A 21508-nucleotide genomic window follows, 5' to 3' on the forward strand; every position below is an offset into this window, starting at 1 on the left:
CTCTCTCCTCCTTTGGTTTCAAAGGCTCTGTACTCAATTGGCTTTCCTCTTACCTCTCCTCCCGCTCTTTTACTGTTTCCTGGAGAGGCCCCTCCTCTCCCTCCCACCCTCTTGAATACGGAGTTCCCCAAGGCTCTGTGCTTGGTCCCTTCCTTTTCTCACTCTATACCTCCCTCTTTGCCCCTGTGATCTCCTCTTTTGGCATCTCTCACCATTTCTATGCCGATGACACACAGCTCTTTCTTTCCTTCTCTTCCTTCTCTCCTGACCTCCACCTTAAACTTTCCTCCTGTCTTACTGCTATTAAAAACTGGATGGCTTCTCGCTTTCTTTCCCTTAACTCTGACAAAACGGAAGTAGTTTTCTTCCCTTCCAACTCCCTTCCCCTTCCCACTCCTCCCCCTTTCATTCATTTTCCTCCCTCTAATCTCACTTTCTCCCCCCACGCTCGTAACCTAGGCTTTCACTTTGACTCTTCTCTCACTTTTTCCTATCATATCTCATTCACCTCTCGTGCTTGTCACTACCAACTCTACAATATTCGCAAAGTTCGCCCCTCTCTTACTTGTCATACTACTAAACTCTTAATCTCCTCCCATATCTTTTCTCGCCTCTTCTACTGCTCCTCCTTACTTTTTGGCCTTCCCACTTCACATCTTGCCACGCTCAAATCTATTTATCACTCTGCCATCCGTACCCTCTGTCGCCTCTCCCCCCGTGACTCCATCTCTGCTTCCCTTTCCTCCATTGGCTGGCTCCCCTTTCATTCTCAACTTAAATTTCACTTCCTCTGTCTGGTCTTCAAATCTCTCCACGATCTTGCTCCCCCTTATCTCTCTTCCCTTCTCGCATTCTACACGCCCTCTCGTCCCCTTCGTTCCGCTGACCACTTCCTCCTCACTGTTCCTCCCTCCCCCTGTGCCTCCTCCCGTTTCCGCTCCTTCCAACTCCTGGCCCCCCTCCACTAGAACTCCTTGCCTCTCTCTATCCGCTCTTCTCCTTCTTTTTCCTCTTTCCGTACCTCCCTCAAATCTCTCCTTCTCCATTCCCCGCCATGACTCCCCCCTCCTCTCACTCCCCTCTCCTACCCCTTTCCCCTCTTCCCCCTTAACCTCCCCACCCCATCCTTTCCATCCTCCTCCTACCTTCCCTCCGTCTCCCTCCTAGCCCTCCCCCTCCACTCCCCTTCCCCCTCTGAATAATTGCTCTACATACTGTTTTTGGTGACTGATTCATGTTTGTAATTGGCTTCTGTTGTTACAGTTTTGTTATGTTAAATGTACCCTGTTATTGTAACTGTACAGCATTTTGGTATAAAGCGCTTTATAAGATTAATAAATACAAATACAAATAGTATTGAACTTTGGGCAAAGGTCCCGCAAAGGAAGACCTTCCTGAACACACTTGTTTAGGTTTCTCCATCCCCTTGAGCACTATATGTGAAGAGATATTTTTATTTTGTGACTCTCTCAGATTAAACAAGTCTTAGGTGTTACACTATTACTAGAGAAAGAACATAAAAACAAAGTCCCAACACCCCTCTGGAGGAGCTTTATCTTTTTTGGACAACATAACAGAAGCAAATCTATCTGTGTCTCCAAGTTGTTCCTAAATGCCCCTAGAAAAAGTCCATAATCTGCCCTTTGGTGGTTTGGAATGGTTTCGTTCATCCACAAACTGGGAAGTTGAATAAGCCTGGGGCGGATATACCAGACGTCTAAATCCACATCTCTGTGCCACACAAATTCAGGAGTGAGTCTGACCTTTCCTGATTGGAATGCTGCCAACATTTTGAATGGTACACAAATGGTAATTGGAGGGATGGGGTAGCCCCAAGACCTCTGTGCAGATATCTGTGAAGACCCCGAACAATTCATCAGATCCTACCTTGTCTGAGTGACAGGATAGAACATGATATCACTGAGGATCCTCGCTGGTCTTTTCTGCAGATCATTTTTTTCAGTATTAGGAACTTTTCTTCGTAATTTCTTCCAATGCTGAATTTGGGAGCAATTTCGTCTTTTTAACCAGTGACCACTCTTAGTTCCATTTAAAAAAAACAGCCCACACAAGCCTACTCATCAACAAACAAGTGAATAGGTATTTTTTTAAATGTGAATTGTCAATTTTCAAAATAGAATATACAGTGTATATTAACCTGAAATATGTTCCCAATCCATGCTGATTTTGACGTTAATGTACCTCTGGGATTGTTCATATGGAGACATAATATGATGTAAACTTTGAACCTGATTTTGATTACCTGTCAACGGTTCCATATATGAAACAGATGCTTTGCCTGTACCCAATGTTTATTTTGCTAACACTTACATGAGTTGTACCACAAAAAATGATGGCACACTAGGACTGGATTTGGCTCATTGTTTTTTCTTTGTCTCTTCACTTGTGTTTTTCACATCTGAATTTCATTGGAATCTCACATAAGGGGATTTTTTCCAAAAAGGGTTTATCAGAGTTTTGCAAAGCTAGGTCGATGTCTTTAAGGATGTACATACTGTGTCCTGGTACATGATACACCACTGGCAAGAAAAAATAAGGAATTGGGTTGAGTGAAATGCGAGCGGTCAAATGCTCGAAGTATTGGTATTTGGGACCTGAAAAATCGAGAGATTGAAAGCTTTTTCTGCATGATCCACTGCCACTCCACAGCCTATCCCATATTTCGAATTTTGCAGTACATTTTATAGTGTAATGGTAGATGTTCATCGAAGATGGCTGATGCATTTAAGTGTCAAACCTAATATGTGGCAGTTTCTGTAGCCTGTAATGAATTTCAAGGAAACAGGAGTGTTTGGCAACTGACTGGAAATAAATTAAGCTGATCCTGAGACTGTAGTGTTTATGTCCCAAATGTGGGTCACAGAGAGGATGTGTCACGTCTCATCATGCAAGATATGATGATTGTTTGTGAGTGTAGGTTGCTTTAGAACTGTTGTAACGAAAACAGGTTCTGGGGCTGTAACGTTTGACTTTCATTGGCCAGATGATTTTCTCACCAAGATGGAGTTGTTGTATGCAGAGTATAAGTGACATTGCATAGAAGGAGGCTATCTGCTTTTGGTTGGTTAAGCTTCTTTGTTTGCCCTGTGAGATAGTCAGGAGAACTGGGTACACTAACAGGGAAGAGTGTTTTTTAATATGCCTTTGTCATTGTTGGCAGGTGAGTGATTCACAAAACATTGGGAATTGTAGATAGGCTCACATTTAACCATTAAATGTGTCAGGTGTGTAAATCTTAAATAGATGTCACTCTAAACAGGCTTAGAGGCAACAGAAGATGTGGGTTGCCACTGATGGGACGGCATCAGGTGTAAGGTGTTGAAGACGAACGAGGGTGAAAGGTCCCACTTATGGAGTTTCAAAAGGTGGAAGAAGGTGTGAAGGATAACTCTCAATTTCTATTATTGCAGTGTCATTGTTGTATGAACTGATTGCATAGTCACCATTAATGGGCGGTTTTCCAGATGTGAACAGCATGAGTCCTTTCGGAATGCCCTGCTTAAAAGGGACTGCAAAGAAATTTGAAGGGTCTTTTCCCTTTCAGTGACATCCGATGTTGGGAACAATAGATCCGTTTTCTGCTTTCCTGATATAGGCGATAAAAAATGATCAAAGAGTAGTTTTGTTTGTTGTTCTCGCACAGAGAGGATTTCTGGAGTTCCTGCATGCCACTGAAGATGGATGGGGGAGCCTACCACCACCCCCTACCAAATTCATGCCAATGAAGAAGGCTAGAAAACACTGCAATTACCCATTCTATTTCGGACAACTTTCCAATGGACCCATGATTGACAAGTATGTCGAGAGGTATCCCCTCAGCCAGCCATACCGATCGAGGGACATACAGCTCTATCCATGTGTGAATGAAGAGCCACAGGCTATGATTAAAGACACCTTTTTCAACAGCTTGGATTAAAAGCTCCAACAAGCCATGTTGCTGACGTAGCTAGAGACGGTTCTACGTTATTTTGCCGTGTGATTTTTCATCGCAGGACTTTTCATCGCCGTTTTTATCGTCAAAAAAAAACTCAGCTTTTTTTTTTGGGGGGGGGGGTTACCCACCAAACCCCCCTTTTTTGTTTTTTTTTAATTATTCCCTTTCACCCACAAATATTAATTTAATTTTTAAACCCACCCCCCAAAACAAAAAAACAATGATTTTTTTTTCGATAAAAAAGTCCCGCGACGAAAGATCCCGCGGCAAAAGAACGGTATACCCTAGCGACACCACGATATAGCAGCATTAGACGTGAAGCACACATGCCATCTGCACTTCGGGGCACAAACACACACTCAAATACATGAAGATCACAAGGGTACAGTTCTATAGTTAGTGGAACAGATACATATACAGACTGTCATTGCTTTTATTATTTTGCCATTAGCCAAACGAAGCAACACAGAAACCGCAAGATACAAGAGATGCTGACCAAAGCTTGCAGATGCTTACACCTGAATAACCCTATGGAACTGCAGGAGCACCTATGTGACCTGACAGAACCAAGTGTGAATAACCTATGGAAATGTATTATAGCATGGATACTGTCGATACCGCATTATAAGGTTTAGGAAAATTACAGCAGGCCTCAGGTCTCTGAGCAAGAGAGGAGCTGAGCTGATTCAGGCTGGACAGAGAGCAGGGCGTGTGAGACAGAACCCACAGCCAAGGTCAAGAGATACAAATGACATTCCAATCCCCAGATGACAAAGGGACCAGCTGCAGAAAATACTAATAAATCCTCATAATTCAGAGCTGCATAGCTCAAATTCGTGGTCTCTGAACACTTGATGCAGCCAAAGCAGACAATGGACAGCGGTCAGCAGTGGGAAAGGGGAGTTAGTCCTTGGCCGACAGACACAGAGAGCGACAAGTATGCAACAATATGCAACAAGTGTTGTGCTGGTCAGGAGAGCACTCTCATAAGCTAAGGTGGTACACACAAGTTACAGTGCAGAAAATAATCCTCCTTATTACCTTGAAGAGGTACACAGTGAGTTGAGAATCTTTGCAGATCCCCGGCCTGTGGACATTAGCTCTAGCCAATCACAGTTTAGAACCCTAGGGGTGGTTAGCAATGGGTAAGAACCAATGGTAGTCCAAAACACTGCAACAATGTTATGGTTAGTGACTTGGGGATGGACCAGGGCAGCCACCTGACATGCGAGGGCCAGTAGAATAACATCTATAATGTCCACTATAGGTGGTAGAATACTCAATACACAATCATTTTGCCCAATAGGTTTTCTGAAGAAGGGCCCAGGTTGTGACATCATGCTGACGACATTTAGAAGTAAATCCGGCCTGCGAGCCGAGGAAGAGCGAGATGTGTATGGATATTCTCTGTTCCTTTGCTGATCCCTCTTAGTTTTGCCTGTAATAAACCGCAGTTTGATCTTGACGTTGACTGACTCCTCCGTGTATCCTGGGGGAGGGAGCTGGGCCCACCAAGCCCGTCGACTTCCAGTGTGCCTCTGGCATACCTGGGAGTCCGTCCCCAACAAGTTGGTAGAAGAGGTGATGGTTTGATGCACCAGCCCGGCACAAGGTCGTCTCCTTCACCGCAGAACCTGAGAGGCTACAAGACCCTTGCATATTTCGAGAAGATGGGAAAACGTGTGCCTGTTTAAAGGACGTCAGGAGCCCCTTGGAAATCATTCTGCCGAAGTCAGCGAGTAGTCCAGGCAGACCAGGACAGGGAGGTGAGCGCCTTGAGGGGGGTGGGGGGACGGCAGCCAAGCAGCGCCAGCAGACCACGGAGTGTAAGTTTTGACCCAGTTTAATGGCAACTGTGGGTGTGCGGGAGGGTATTGATTGTTGTGGAGTATTGTTTAGTATCGTCGAGTATTGTCAAAGTATTGTTTAGTATTCTCAAAGTTAATAGGGAGGGGAGCAGAGGTAGAAGTCATTCTTCTATGTTTAGGGCACATTCGGTTTTAGAGGTAAACGGTTCTGGTGAATAACCTAGACTATTGACTAGAGGGCACGGATGACAGAAGGTATCCCTGTATGGGTTAGCAAGGGAGCTGGCCTAGATTGCAGAAGGTGAGTCGACCTGTTAAATCTCCTGGAGTGAGACGTTTCGCACGCTAGGCAACACAGTGGATGCAGTTCGACCACAAGAGAATATTGTTATACTCTGCCTGGAGGCGGGAAGACAGCTGCGGGGTTTTTGTGTGGTTTTGGACTAACAGGCTATTACAGTGGTCACACGGTATTCGTTTTGTACTACCTTGTCTGTAGTAGTGACGTCACCCATAGGTTTGCACATGGGACATGGAGAGCAGGAGAATGTGAGGAGCTAGTATTGGAAACTTGGGATTGTCAGACGAGGTGAACCAGTGGTGGTGAGCGGAAGATGCATGCGCAAGACTGTCGGTGTGCCTGAGGAGGCAACAGTGATTGTTAAGAAGGGGCGGTACGTGGAGCACGCCTGATTAGTTGTGCAGCGAGAGAGGCTCGTAAAAACTGGAAAGTATTGCCATTATATTGTGCCTTTTCCCTAAAGAACGGACTGTCGAAACCCTTGACTTGAGGCCAGGTCAAGGTACTGACTATGTATAAGAGGAAATGCAGGGGGGCACGCCCCTTCAGCACCTGTGTATGACACTGCCACCTTATCAGGAGAAGATTTGCAAGTATAGCATACAATGGTCCAAAAGTAGAGAGGGGAAGTTAACTAAACCATGGCCACCTTGTGGAAGTTTCTCCGAAGACGTGCAACAATCACTACTGACACACATACAGGGTAGCTATAACGGGAAGACGTTAGCCAAGTGCATGGCCATATTCGAATTGTGGCGCATGTTTCAGGAGGGGTATGCAGCAAGGTGTCAGTTGATGCTGAGCCAGCAGGAGGTGAATGAGCCAGGGACTCATCCCTCTGCGCCTCCCCATGTTCCTCCAAGTGTAGCACCCGATGACCCAGACGATTAGCAAGGGATATACCCAATGTGGGAATTAAGGGCAGCAGATGGGAACTCAAATCCGACATGTAAGCCACCGCCATACACTAAGGAGGAAAGGCTGATAGGCGCAGGGCAGCAAGCTATCGAGTGAAAAACAAGCAGCGAGGTGCAGAAGGGTGCGAGGGAGGAGCTCGGGAGCATAGCCACAAACAAATGGATAGGACAGATACTCCTGAAGCTGCAAGGGAAAACAGATGGAGATGCAGAAGAAGTGAATAAGGCATTGGAGGGTCTGAAGAGAAGCAGCAGAGCATCAGACTGGGTGGAGATAATGGATGAGGAGGATAGGAGGGAGAAGAACCAGAAGGAGAGATTGAATGCGAGGACAGAGAGAGGAAAAGATAAGCTGGAGAGGGTGGATAGGGAACAAAGGAATGAGGAGGAGAAGGAGCGCATATAAAGGGAGAGGGAGGAGAAGATCGAAAGAAACCTCAAGGAAAGGAAGAGAGCTGAGCAAGAGCAGCAGGATAGAAGGACAAGGGAAGTTGAAGAGATTGAAAGGCAAAGAACAGTAGCAGAGCGGGAAAAACGCAAGTTAGCTGAGTGGGAACAGAGGAAGTTACAGTTGGATAGACTGGCAAGGGAACGAACGCACAGAGAAGAGGACAAGCGAGCAGTAAGGGCGGTGAAGACACAAGGAAGACAGGGGAAGTGACTGACTCAAGGAGGACAGACTGACAGAACCAGACAGCACAAGCTTGCAACAAAGGAGTACAATAGACAGGGAAGGAGCAAGCCTGGCGGCCTGGGGAGGAGGAAGCAGGTACGACTTGAGGGACATCGACCTCAGCACAGGGGTTAACACATCGAGGAGGCTGAGTTTCACAGATGATTTTTGTAGTAACATGGATACAGGGTCTGAGAATGAGGACAGGTACAGTGGGGACCAGAGATGGGGCAGTTCCCATCCCAGTCAACTGAGATGGGAACAGACATGCGAGTGTCATGGGAGTTTAGGACGCACACATGGGGAGAAGAAGGTGGCAGCTCGAATGAGCAGACACGACTGGCACCCGACTTGCACATCCAACAGGGAACCACTACATAAATCGATAGGCTTAGACATCTCCCGGGACGAAGGAAAGGGGAGACATCAGTGACTTGTTCAAGAGGACGGTTAACAAGGCGATATGACAACAGCACCAGAATACCCCTACTAGAGAAAATAGATCTATGCGCAGGCATCGAGAGCGAGAGAGGAGACCGACAAATCAGACTGACTAGGAGGAAACATGAGGAGGAGGCAGGGTTCACACAGATGCCCTTACTAGAGAGAGGAGGGGTGCGCCTCAGTATGTACCATGGAAGCATACAGACAAGGAGAATGTGAAGTGTAGCTTACCATTGTTGAGTGCACGGGCTGGGAAATAGATATTTGAGATGGAGAAAATGACAGTGGAACATAGGTTAGCTGTGGGTGACGTAAAGGGACTCTTAGTGCCAATATTAGGAGAGGTAGCTGATGACGTATGGAAAAGGGCAGGGTTCCCGGGGGTGATGACACAAAACACAGCACACAATGGTTCTCTGTTTGCAAACTGCAGGGCAGCAGTATGGCAAGCACTGAGGACACAACACCCAGACACATCAGACATTGGGGCGATTACATCACGGAAGATGAGGGAAGATGAAGATCCTGTGCAGTACATTCAGGAGATTCAAAAGCTTTGGCATCTTGAAACTCGAGAGCATTGGGACAAAACAGTAGCAATATTTTATCACATACTAGTACAGGGACTAGCAGAACCTGTTCAAAAGAGTTTAAGGAAATTGGTAGGGATGGAGGCGAAAGGGTGGCCAGAAATACAGCTCACGATAGTTCATCATTGTAGGATATGGCAGGAGAATATTAAGAAGAAGGCAGAGGACAAGAAGATAGATGAAGCAAAACTAGTACAGAGAAAACTATCGAAGTGCGCGATGGAAGGGACGGTCATAACCAGCCCCTTCCCACAGCCACAGCAGTTTGCACTGCCTGCAGGGGGAGGGTTCATGGGGCAGGGTGGCCCACAGCAAGGGTTCTGAGGAAGGGGAGGCCAAAAGAGAGGGCGTGGCTTCAGACCACAGATGCATCACAACCAAGAGGTTTTCCAGGGGTTTGGGCATATGGGCAACAGATGTAGCAAACCCCAGGGGATTTTTCAGGGGGTTTCCAAAAGCAAGGTAGGGAGCCACCACAGTGCTCGACCTGTGGGCAGCCAGGACACATTTCAAGAGTGTGCAGGTATAGAGGGATACAGCAGAGTTAGGGAGGGGGTGCTCGGGGCCAGCAACCCTATCAAGTGGACCAGGATGATTACTATGGACAGGACCAACACAAACAAGGACAAATCTAGGGCACATATCAACAGATGCCGAGGCACAAGCCCCACAGACACAAATGCAGGAACCAAAGATGCCAGGACTGGTGCCGCAGTACACACAAGCACCACAGATCTGAGGGAATATACAGCAGTTAGCACAGATACAGAACAATGGCGCACCAGCCCACATGGACTCAATGGCAACAGTCCCTCTCAGACAACTGGGAGGAGTAACGATGGTGGGGAGCATCCCCTTTACAGGGAATGGGATGTCCTTGTACCCTCAATAGGACAGCCCACAGACGAACTTGATGTGTCCAATCCTGTCGATCACACCCAACTCTGCGGAGGAACCTCGCATAGGGGTGGCGATAGGTGACAAAACATTTTACTTTCTTGTTGACACAGAGGCGACTAGGTTCTGCATTCGGGAGGGAGCATTTACATTGTCAGGCTATGCCATAAACATTCAAGGAGGATTCTCTGGGGCTTGGGAAGTGTTTCCTTTTACAGACAACATCTCACTTTCTATAGGAGATCACAATCTATCTCTGCCTGTGCTTTACTCTCGACAGACACCTGTAAACATACTGGGACGAGACATTATGAGCAGACTAAACATGACCATCTCATTCACAGACAAGGGAATACTGTGCTCCATACCAGGAATACACATGCTCAATGTAAGACAGATTATCCAAGCATATTGTGGATGCAAGGTACGGAGGGGGTGCCAGTGGACCCAGAAATGCTCCAGTATGGAACAGACATTGCCATTGCATGGCTTCCAGGAATTGCAGGGAAGATGTGGCGAGTTCCGAACGAGTACTTATTTAGGGCTGAGCTGCCTATGGACAAGGAAGAGGGAACCATAGTGCCAATAGAAATAGAGGCAGTCGTTGCGAGAGAGGATTGGATAGCAGTGCATGGGATGGATGACAGAGAACGGGCATGGAGAGGAGTGATTTTAGTGGCAGAAAGATGCAGGTTGACCACAGTGACAGACAAAGATTTTTCAGGTGAGAGAGGCTAGAGATAGAGATGGTGTCTGAAACAAGTGTGACTTATTGGTTACAAATACACTACAGGGAAGTACCATAGAGGATGACAATGGCGCTGGAGGCGCCACCCCCATTCTGGGAGGAGGATATGGCCAAGGTACTCAGCACCCTATGGACAAGTCCCTATGACGTGGGCCACATATAGAGCATAGGAGTAGTGAAGATCAAGCTGAAGCCAGGAGCAATTTTACCAAGAATAAAGCAGCATCCCCTTAATAAAGAAGCAGATGAGGGCATTTATGAGACAATCACAGCCCTGATTGAGAGAGGCATTCTCGCGGAAAGCGGAGGGAGAGGGGGGCCATGGCATTTCATACAGGGTTTAAGGCCTCCTAACCAAATTGTAGAAGCAGAATATCCTTTATGTGTAAATCCAATGACAATTTTGTGCCGCATTCCGGCAGAAGCTGCCTGCTTCACGGTCACTGATTTGAAGAATGCGTTCTTCTCAGTGCCACTACACCCAGACTCACAAGGGTACTACGTGTCACCATCTATCTTTAACAGAGTGATACAGATGGACTTAAACAACATACAGATGGACAGCACAGTTTTGCAGTACGTAGATGACATTTTGGTTTGCAGCACAACAGAAGACTAGTGTAGGGAAGACTCAGTACACATGCCGACTGTGTTAGCTGAGAAGGGATACAAGGTGGACAAAGCCAAGTTACAGTACTGTCAGAAGGAAGTGCTGTACATTGAACAGACAATATCCAAAATGGCCGACAGATCACGCCAGAAAGAGCAGAGACAATACGTAAGATACCTAAGCCCATGACAGTGAGGGAAATGCAACAGTTCTTGGGTTATGCAACTACTGCAGAGCATGGGTCTTTGAAAACAGCACATACACAAGGCCACTGTTGGCCACACTGAAGGAAGCACAGAAAAGAAACAAGACACTGGCCCTCATTACGACCCTGGCGGTAAGGGGTTTGCGCCAGCGTTAGCTGCGCCGACCCCTTACCGCCAACTACGAGTTCCCAAAGCGCCATGGTCATTTTTCCGCCCGCTTTTTGCGGGCGGAGAAATCCATGGCGCTATGGGACCTTGGTGTTAATTACGCCACCGTAATTTACGGTGGCGTAATTAACTCCTTCCCCACTCCCATTATACCCTATGGGGCCGAAATGGGAATGGGGAAGGGTAAATGGGTCAATGGGGACTTACCGCCCCGCCGACCTCGGAATGGGGCGGTAAGTCCACCATCCGCCATGGCGTAAACGGACTTTACGCCATGGCCGGAAAGTCCGTCGATGGCGGAAAAAATCCGCCAGGGTCGTAATGAGGGCCACTGACATGTACCGCATAGATGACTGTGGCATTCGAGGAACTGAAGGAAGCAATAAGCGCAGCACCAGTGCTATGGATCCCAGACTACAAAAAGGAATTCTTTCTATTCTCTCACACTGATGGTGTAGTAATGAAGGCATTACTAACACAAAAGACAAGCATGGGACACAAGCCAATAGCTTACTACAGTGGGCAACTCGACCCAGTAATGGGAGGACACTATCAGTGCAAACAAGCTTTGGCAGCTGCCACATTTTGCAGTGGAGAAGTCAGCAGCAATAACCATGGGGTGTACCACCACACTTTACGTGGAACACAACCTCTTTGCTATACTGCAGAAACCAAAGAGCATCAGTATACGAGGTGATACTATCAAATGTAGGCCTGAAGATAGTGAGGTGCATGATTGTCAACCCAGCAACATTTCTAGCAGACGTTCTACAGGTAAGAGACTATGCACATGACTGTACAGCAAACAGAAATGTTCAGTGACACTCGCAAGGTAGAAGAGGATGCACTTGAGGGGGGGGAGACGTGCTCTACATTGACGGGTCATCAACAATTGACCAGACAGATGGGGGTCAGGCATACTGGGACTGCAGTAGTAAGACTGAAGGAGGAAGGGACAAGTGAAGTAGTAGCCAGTGCCCGACTACCATCCCATTACTCAGCACAAGCAGCAGAATTAGTGGCCCTAATACTAGCACTGGAAAACAGCGTAGAGAAGGAAGTGACAATCTATTCCGCCACCGCTTATGTGAAGTGCTTTCAGGATTGTAGCAATGGCTCAGGAGAGGGTTCAGAAGGGCGGACGGGAGCCCAGTATAGCATGCACTTTTATTGGGCAGATTGATTGAAGTAATTGCTTACCCAACACAGGTAGCAATAGCAAAGTGCCAAGCACACACGAAAGGGGAGGATCCCATCTCAAGGGGAAACGAAGCAGCATTTTCTGAGGCAAAATGTGCAGCATATTTTGGGGAGCAATGGGAACTAGGAGGAGCTCCAAATGCGAGAGAGTGCGCCAGGAATATGGTACTATAGCAGGGGTACAATGTATTTCCAGAAGCGCAGATCAGGGAGTTGCAAGGAACTGCACCAAGGGAAGAGAAGGAAGTGTGGACAAGGAGGGGATGTAAAATGTCTCCAACAGATGCTCTATGGTGGCAGGATAACTCTGGGAAAGTGGTGATGCCACTAGTATTATTGAACACAGCAATGGAGCAAATGCACTACCCAACGCACACAAGGAAAGAGGTAATTGCTACATGCATTGGAGAAACATGGTTCTGTACTAATTTGGCGGAACATGTGGCTGAATTTGTGAGCAAATGTTTGGTTTGTCAGCAGTTAATAGCAAGACAGACTCTGAGAGTTGTGAGTGGAGCCATACCGAGACCAGTAGGCCCATTCCAGCATTTACATGTGGATTAGGTAGACATGATCCAAGTCTGTCAAGGATACCATTACACGACAGTGGCTGTATGTCCATTCTCCAAGTGGAATGAGGCAGGCCCCTGTTCACATGCTGGCACCCTCAGAGCGGCCAAATTCTTAGTCAGAGAGGTGTTCCCAAGGTGGGGCATGTGTGAGGTCCTGCGGTCTGACAACGGCCCTCATTTCCCAGTGAAATGTTTCAGCACATCACAACATTATTGGGCATCCAATCCAAGTTCGCCTGTGCGTTCCACCCACAAGCAAATGGGGTGTGTGAATGCCTGAACAACTGTCACAGCACAGAGGTGGTTGCTGTGGCAATGTTGGCACCGGAGCCCAAGAGCGTTTTCAGCTGCAGTGCTGGAATCACGTAAAATTGTGCCATCACGTATTCTCAGGCTACGGTCTAGTCGTTACACAAGATGGCCACCGCCTGTAATACGGAAAGACATATATGCGTCTCTCATCAGGAGCCGGGTGCGTTGCAACCCTTGCAGTTTCACTCCACAGGTAAGACACTAAGCCACCCTTGCTGCTCGTTTATGTTTCTTTCCTTTCCATTGCCTATCTTACTTTCGCTGTGCTTCCCAGCGTGTTCCTTTCTTCCTTGCTGCTTTCTCGCGTCCAACGCCTTATGGCCAGATGCTATTCCTTGTCTTTTGCCTTAAGCCTTTTTCTCCTGCTTGGGCATCCTACACTTTTGCAGGGATCTTGTGCTCTGTGATTTTTCTGCCTTTCCTCTCTCTAGGAACGTGTGTCTGCTTGCTCTTTTCTGCACTTGCAAGCCTCCACTGCTACTTTATAGCACTGTATCTCGATACTTACGAAGGGAGTTGTTTGCTATCGCCGTAGTACATCCTACTACACTCGGGGAGTCATTTGCTTGTCATCCCAACTTGGACTGCCACAGATCTACTTCGCTGAGGATTCGTTCGTTCCTTCCATCCTCCTGATGCAGGGTACACTAAAGACTGTCCTGAAAGACACCACCAAGATGGTTTTTGTGCCTCTGTGCTTTTCCCTCCTTATTTTGGACCTGTCCACCCAGACCGCCACACCAAGCTCCCATAGGGTGTTACTTAGGATGCTGTGGGGGTGGCTGGAAAGGACAGACCCTATCTCTTCAAGGACCGGCTCTGGGATAAAACCAAGGTCAAGAAGAAGGAGAAAGGAAAGACTTCACAGAAAGAGGACAACTCCTCTTCCTCAGCTGAGGATCGCAAGAACGGCCTCCTGAAAGAGTGCATAGCCAAGACACAGCAGAGTACCAGAAAGAACTGGCTGCACTGTTTACCTCTTGCCTTGTTTGCATTGTGCAATAAGCCTGGGTCCGACCACCATTTAACGCCCCACGAGGTGGCTCCTTCCACAAGAGCATTGAAGGATTCTGAGAATAGTGCAGATGTGTGAGGGCAGGAAATGATTATGTTACTTCTTTGGTGGTTAGCGCTTCTTTTATCTCTCGCCAGATACAACAACACCGGGCAGGCCCAGAAGACAGCGAGGACAGCAACTGCGACAGTGCACCACAAGACTCTGGATTTAAAAACCCTGTGAAAGTGGGGGACATTGTCCTCCTCAGGAACTTTGTACGGCACTTGAATGCAGCAAGGTTCACAGGTCTGCACATAGTGAAGAAAGTGGCCGACGGTGCTGTCAAACTAGAAGGGAAGCTGGTCTGGAACCACTTGGCAGACGTCAAGCCCTACAAAGAAGTGGCCAAGCCCGGCAACCAGGTCACAGTGACTGACAGGGCCAACGTTCAGCACCTAGGGGAGCTACAAGCATGTTCTGAACTTACACGACCAATCGAAAGGCATCCAATGGTCACGAGCAGCAGAAGTGGAGACCAGACTCCTTGTGAACATAGTTTAGGGAACACTGTGTGTTTGTTATTTTTCTTTTCCGCACACAATCTACATGAAAGCCAATGTAACTGTTGCTGTTATTGGTATCCATGTTGCCCACTGCCCATCACCTAGACACTTTCTCAAACCAATTTGTCTATACTGTGAGGAGACCCAGCATATTTCGAGCCCGATCCCCCGGGATATACTTTCTTGCCTTTATAGATTATTTGGCCCAAAAATACCCTCATCCTGAGCACAATAAATGCCCAGTACTTGCCACTCTGAGAGACTCATCTGTGAGAAAATTGTGCGAAGAAGTGTTTGCCTTTGCCATCAGTTATTATCTGGTTCACGGGGCTTAAGAAGTACTTACACCACTAACACAGCAACGCATTTCTTTGCACATTTCAGGCAGGCAACTATATCTTCAAGCTACAAGGATTAAGCAGCGTCAGTGAAAATTAATGACATATTAAAAAATGTGATGGTTCTGTTGATCTTCCTAGGGGTGTTATTATATTTGTATTTTGGAAAAGTCTTGCGTTGCTAGTGCTACTGCTGTACCCTCTACTAACATTCTCCCAACCCGAGCAGGTAGAACAACCATGTCAGGTGGACAGGAGAACAATGCTGATAAGGTAAGGAGAGGTAAGCGCAGTGTTGATACAGACATGAAGTTGGTAGACATGTAGCTCGCTGACACTGCTCGAGTGTCTAATAACGTGGTGCAAATACATAACACAAGTAGGTAAGGAAACCACCGGGAAGAGCTGGTATGTCTGCTCCTTAATCCCCTATGCAATGAGTGACTCCAGAACGTTCATAGCAACTGAAATACCAGCAGCTGAAGCACAATGCCTAATGTATCTCTCAATGGTGACAACTCAAGAAAGATTTCAAGGGAAGACAGAAAAGCTGAGATGGATGTCCAAAGCAACATTCCCGCATGAAGATAATGACATAAAGACATTAGACATGATGAACAATTATTGGCGGCTTAATGAAGCTATATAGTACATAACTGATGGAACTGACAAAGGAGAAATAAAAACTATCACTCTGAAGGAACTACCATGCCCATGGACAAGAGTGGGGGAGACAAGAGGAGAGCCAGGTTTCTGGAAAAGACCACAGATAATAGTGTATGGCCAATTGTACACGAAGGATGGATGGATGCACCGAGTGGCAGGAAGCAAAGCACTGATACTAGCACAGTAACCAGTGAACAAGGTACAGGAAGAAAATGACAAGTGCCTGAAAGAATGGGATGTGAATGCCAAGTTACTGACATGGATGGAAAATTAAGCAGGTCCAATGCCGATAATACCTCTGAAGACACCAGCACTGTGCTACCAGAACAATAGTGAAGTTGAAGAAAATGTGGGATGCAGAAGTATTGAACAATACGCAGCTATGAAAGCAAGAACCACAGTATGGATGGACCACTACTGGGCTTGCGGATTGAAAGAATACGAGAAGCCGCCACCCGACTGGGGAGGAGTTTACTCGTTGGTACACATCTACATGCCCTCGTTGGTAGTTCCCAGGAAGGATGTGAAGCTCGATGACTTCCCGAATATGGACAATAACAAAAGAAAGAAGAGATCGATTGAACTGGCAGGCACCACCAAGGCAGAGAAGGCAGGAAAGCCAGCTGAACTGAACCGAGTGAAGAGAGGAGGAGATTACTTCTCAGAAGCATCAGAGAAAGCACTAGATGAAATTCCAACAGAACACACGCTGTTCAGCAGGACACAAATGTTCTTTGAATCGATAATACCATCTGCAAAGTGGTTGCAGATCACCCGCTGGGAGCTGATGGTGACGATCAATTCCACTGTGAATGAGTTCAACGCAATAAAGGAAGAGCTCAGGGCGATAAGGTTGGTGGCGCTCCAGAATAGATATGTTCTGGACCTCCAAACAGCCATGGAAGGAGGAGTTTGCGCAAAGATAGCGAGTTGCTGTTGGACATTCACACCTGCCAATGACAAAGATAACAGAACACTATTAGATGCAGTGGCGCAGATGGCGCGGATGCATGCCAAAATGGAAGAGCAAGCAAGAGGGACAGGAAAAGACCAGAGCTGGATAGCGTATATATGGTCATGGATGTCATCATTGCTGCCAGATGGACTAAAGGTGATAATGGGCGGATCAATATAAGTAGCAATGTCAATGTGTGGGATACAAATCTGCATGGCCAGGTGCAAGAAGAAGCTATTGGGATGAAGGTCCTGATGGATGTGAATATAAGAGGAGCAAAGGACAAGATTGTGGCAGAAAGGGACAAGATAAGAGAAAGGATTGCACAATGTGAACTATTCCCACTCAGAGCAATGAAGCTAGACAACCCATACGATGCAAAGTACTATGAAGGGAAGTCGGTTTCCTGTAACCCCGAAGGAGTGTCCTGATATGTGAACTGGTTGTTCAATGACCACACAAACTACTATGGGCACCTCAGTGGAATAATGAAGATATGGCAGCCAAGAGCAAAAAGGCTGTCATATAAGGATGTGGTCGACAGGTCAACCAGAAGGGGACTGAAGAGGGATGGGGAAGCCTACTAAATCCTACCAAATTCATTACAAGGAAGAAGGCTAGAAAACACTGCAATCACCCATTCTATTTTGGATGAATTCCCAATGGTCCCATGACTGACAAGTATGTCGAGAGGTATCCCCACAGCCAGCCATACCGATCGAGGAACATACAGATCTATCCATGTGTGGATGAAGAGCCACCGGCTATAATTAAGGACACCTGTATGGACAGCTTGGATTAAAAGCACCAACAAGCCATGTTGCTGATGTTGTTAGAGACACCATGACATAGCAGCGTTAGACATGAAGCACGCGTGCCAATCTGCACTTCGGAACACAAACACACACTCGAATAAATGAAGAACACGAGCATACAGTTCTATAGTTGGTGGACAGATACATATACATACTGTCATTCTTTTTATTATTTGTCCATTAGCCAAACGCAGCAACGCAGAAACCGCAAGAGACAAGAGATCCTGAGGAAAGCTTGCAGATGCTTACACGTGAATAATCCTATGGAACTGCAGGAGAACATATGGGACCTGACAGAACCAAGTGTGACTAACCTATGGAAATGTAGTATAGCATGACCACTGCAGAAACTGCATTATAAGCTTTAGGAAAATTACAGCAGGCCTCAGGCCTCTGAGCAAGGGACGAGCTGAGCTGATTCAGGCTGGACAGAGACCAAGACGTGTGAGACAGAACCCACAGCCAAGGTCAAGAGATACAGACGACATTCCAATTCCCAGATGACAAAGGGACCAGCTGCAGAAAATACTAATAAATCCTCATAATTCAGAGCTGCACAGCTCAAATTTGTGGTCTCTGAACACGTGATGCGGCCGAAGCAGACAATGGACAGCGATCAGCGGTGGGAAAGGGAAGCTGGTCACAGGCCAGCAGACACAGACAGCGACAAGAAAGCAACAATATGCAACAAGTGTTGCGCCGGTCAGGAGTGCATTCTCATAAGATAAGGTGGTACACACAAGTTACAGTGCAGACACATAGTCATTCATATTAGCTTGAAGAGGTACTCAGTGAGTTGAGAATCTTTGCAGATCCCAGGCCTGTGGACGTCAGCTCTAGCCAATCACAGTTTAGTGCCCTAGGGGTGGGTAGCAATGGGTAAGAGCCAATGGTAAGTCCACAACACCACAACAATGTTATGGTTAGTGACTTGGGGATGGACCAGGTCAGCCACCTGACATGCATAACATCTATAATGTCCACTATAGGTGGTAGAATACTCAATACCCAATCATTTGGCCCAATAGTTTTTCTGAAGAAGGGCCCAAGTTGTGACGTCATGCTGATGACATTTGGAAGTAAAACCGGCATGCAAGCCAAGGAAGATCGAGAACTGCATGAATAGTCTTTGTTCCTGTGCTGATCCCTGTTGGGAGTTGGGCACTCCAAGTCAGCGGACTTCTGGTGTACCTCTGGCATACTTGGGGGTCCGTCCCCAACATCATTAATGCTGGTGATGTTTGTCAAGAGAAGAATGTCAAAATAATGAATCCCTTCTTAACAGACTATGAGGAATGAGAGAGGATAATAGTATGGTAAGTGGGAGTGGGGGCTGTATGATATCAGTATCAGTAGCAGCACATTTGTCTGCTCTGGAAGATTGAGTCGAGAGGTGATGAATTCTTAAGCGATTGTGCAGAGAAAAGTGAAGCTCCATTTAAAGATGAGAATGAAGAAGTCAATGTTTTGTCTCTGACCTGAATTTGATGGCTCAAATCATATATAGTTTTAAAGTGGTATTGTCTGGGGTGGAGGATTAATGGCCACAAATAGCCAGATACATCTTATTGTTTCTTAGTCTAGAAATGAAATGTGATCATGTATAGCTACAAACCGTTATGAAACGCTTATGATTAGCATGCCCGTCATTGATGAAATAAACAGTGATCGGTCTGCAATTAGTATTTCTTGATTCATGTATTTAATGGAATGTTTGAAGATTATTTTAGCACATATATCCTAGGTTATCAAAAGGTATAGTTCATGATTTGAGAGCAGTTCTCCAAAGGCACTTTGGCCAATTTTGTTGTACTGTGTGTGAAATCACTATAGAACTGGTGCTTGAAGAAATTGTGCCAATGGTGAAAGTCTAGCAATGCAAGTTCAATGATTCTGCCATTTGTGCAGGTGTCAACAATCCATGCATGTATTTGAAGATATTTCTTTACTATTACCCCCCTTTTTTGGCTTTATAATTATCTCCAATCACACTGGAGAAAGCACATGACTTTACTTTTAATTTAGTTTACACTACTAGCACATTAAGATTTTCAGGAAAACAGTGGTACATTATAATTTGTGAGGTGCTTTTCATTTTTTATGTTGATTTATTTGCTATGCTATTCTGGTATGTTTTTTGTTAATCTGTTTTGTGAACCATTCAGGCATTTTTCGTCTGGCCTCTTTATCTTTTGTGGTATTTCAATACTTCCCCTGAATACATACAGTTCTTCTTTAGACCTGGAATCATTGTTTATCAGGTTAGGAGTGCCATTTATTACAATATATTAACTATTGGAACCCCAATGATGAAGTGCTATGCCTCCCAAGTCATTCCTTGCCTACACTGTGTGGCACACGACTCATGTATCAATTTATTATTATATCATAGTGGATTTTATGTACATGTATGTTTATGACGAATGACGTTAAGTCGAATAAAAGCTATTTGATTGATTGATTGTTTATCAGGCTATTGTCGTTAGTTAGGGTTTTCATGAAAAAAAGACACTACTTTATTTATTCGCAGAATGTAAGCAGAGCTGGAAAATGCTGCTACATTGCTCCAAGGACGTACCTGGGGGCCTGATACCGAGTTGGCTGTCAAGTAATTGTGCTCGGAGTCCTCCTACAATGCTTTGGAACATTGTTTGGGAAATGCTATAGTGAAACAGCAGTGACCAAAATGGCTGGTGTTCATGGATGGCAGCCCTAATTGTTTAGCTATAGCTCGGAGCATGAGTCTCAATTGGCCAGGCTGGCTCAGTTATTTATAATGATTTGTGCCGGGCTAGGAAGGATTAGCGATCCGCTGCCAGAGTAGACATTTATGTGATTAAACTCCATTGGTGTGACATTAAGAGTTGTGAGTGTATGGTGTATGTGTAGGAGAGGCGTGTATTTAGGACAATTCAATATTTTAAGACTTTTTCTGGTGACTGAAATTAGTAATCAGGGGGACGAAGGGAGTTGTGACACCATTCCAGCTTTTTGAAGATTTAGGCACTAATCATAGACTTGGTAGAGTAGGTGATGATGTGTGGATATTGTGCAGGTGTTAGCAAGCCTATGGCTACATTTACCTTCAAGAATCTATCTGTGGGAGGGAAACATCCCACGCAGAGCAACATGAGAAGCCACCCTCTGCCTTGACTGTTGGTTCTAGGATTCTGTGATAACTGCTTACAGATCTGACAGTAGACCTCATCCCTGCAAGATAAATAAAATCCATCAACAATACAAGCAGACGTGCACAGGACCTGGAATTCCATGCATGACGGAGACCATCTCTAATGATTCAACTATAGAGACAGGCGAACAACTGATGTGATGATGATTATCATGTTGATGATACCTGATGGCCCACACATAGATTGCTGCCATAGTTCTCTCAATTCTGACATTAACATAGTTCTTTGTCAAAACAGTTCAAGTCAATCTCTAAATGTCTTTTCACCAGTTCCAATTCAGATAGCCAAAGAACAAGTAGCCAGAAGTAAATAGTATGTGCCTGCCAAAATATTTAAAAAAAACTCCTATTAAAAATTCTGCCCTGACACGTTTTAGACATGCAATAGATTCTGTTTCCACATAAAAGCATACTTCACATTATGATGAAGCATACAGTTATTACTACCCTCTCTAAAAACCCGAGCCAGGACACAAAAAACCTACTTAACTTTAGGCTGTCTCAAATGTTACATACCAGGTCAAACTCTTTGAAAAGGCTGTTCAGTTTAAGATGAAGCACATAATACACTTGACACACTCCA

At 45.9% G+C, this 21508-nt stretch overlaps 1 protein-coding gene across 1 annotated transcript in view; it reads right to left on the reverse strand.

Annotated features, from left to right (window-relative positions):
- MYO7B (myosin VIIB) overlaps positions 1 to 21508 on the reverse strand; it is a 1466289-nt gene that overhangs the window by 584139 nt on the left and 860642 nt on the right. The window contains exon 27 of the mRNA XM_069617875.1: positions 20819 to 20945. Within this exon, the coding sequence (XP_069473976.1) occupies positions 20819 to 20945 (127 nt within the window). The remainder of the gene's footprint in view (positions 1 to 20818; positions 20946 to 21508) is intronic.

This window comes from Ambystoma mexicanum, chromosome 10, assembly GCF_040938575.1.
Source record: "Ambystoma mexicanum isolate Mex_15411 chromosome 10, UKY_AmexF1_1, whole genome shotgun sequence".
Classification (NCBI taxonomy): Eukaryota; Metazoa; Chordata; class Amphibia; order Caudata; family Ambystomatidae; genus Ambystoma; species Ambystoma mexicanum.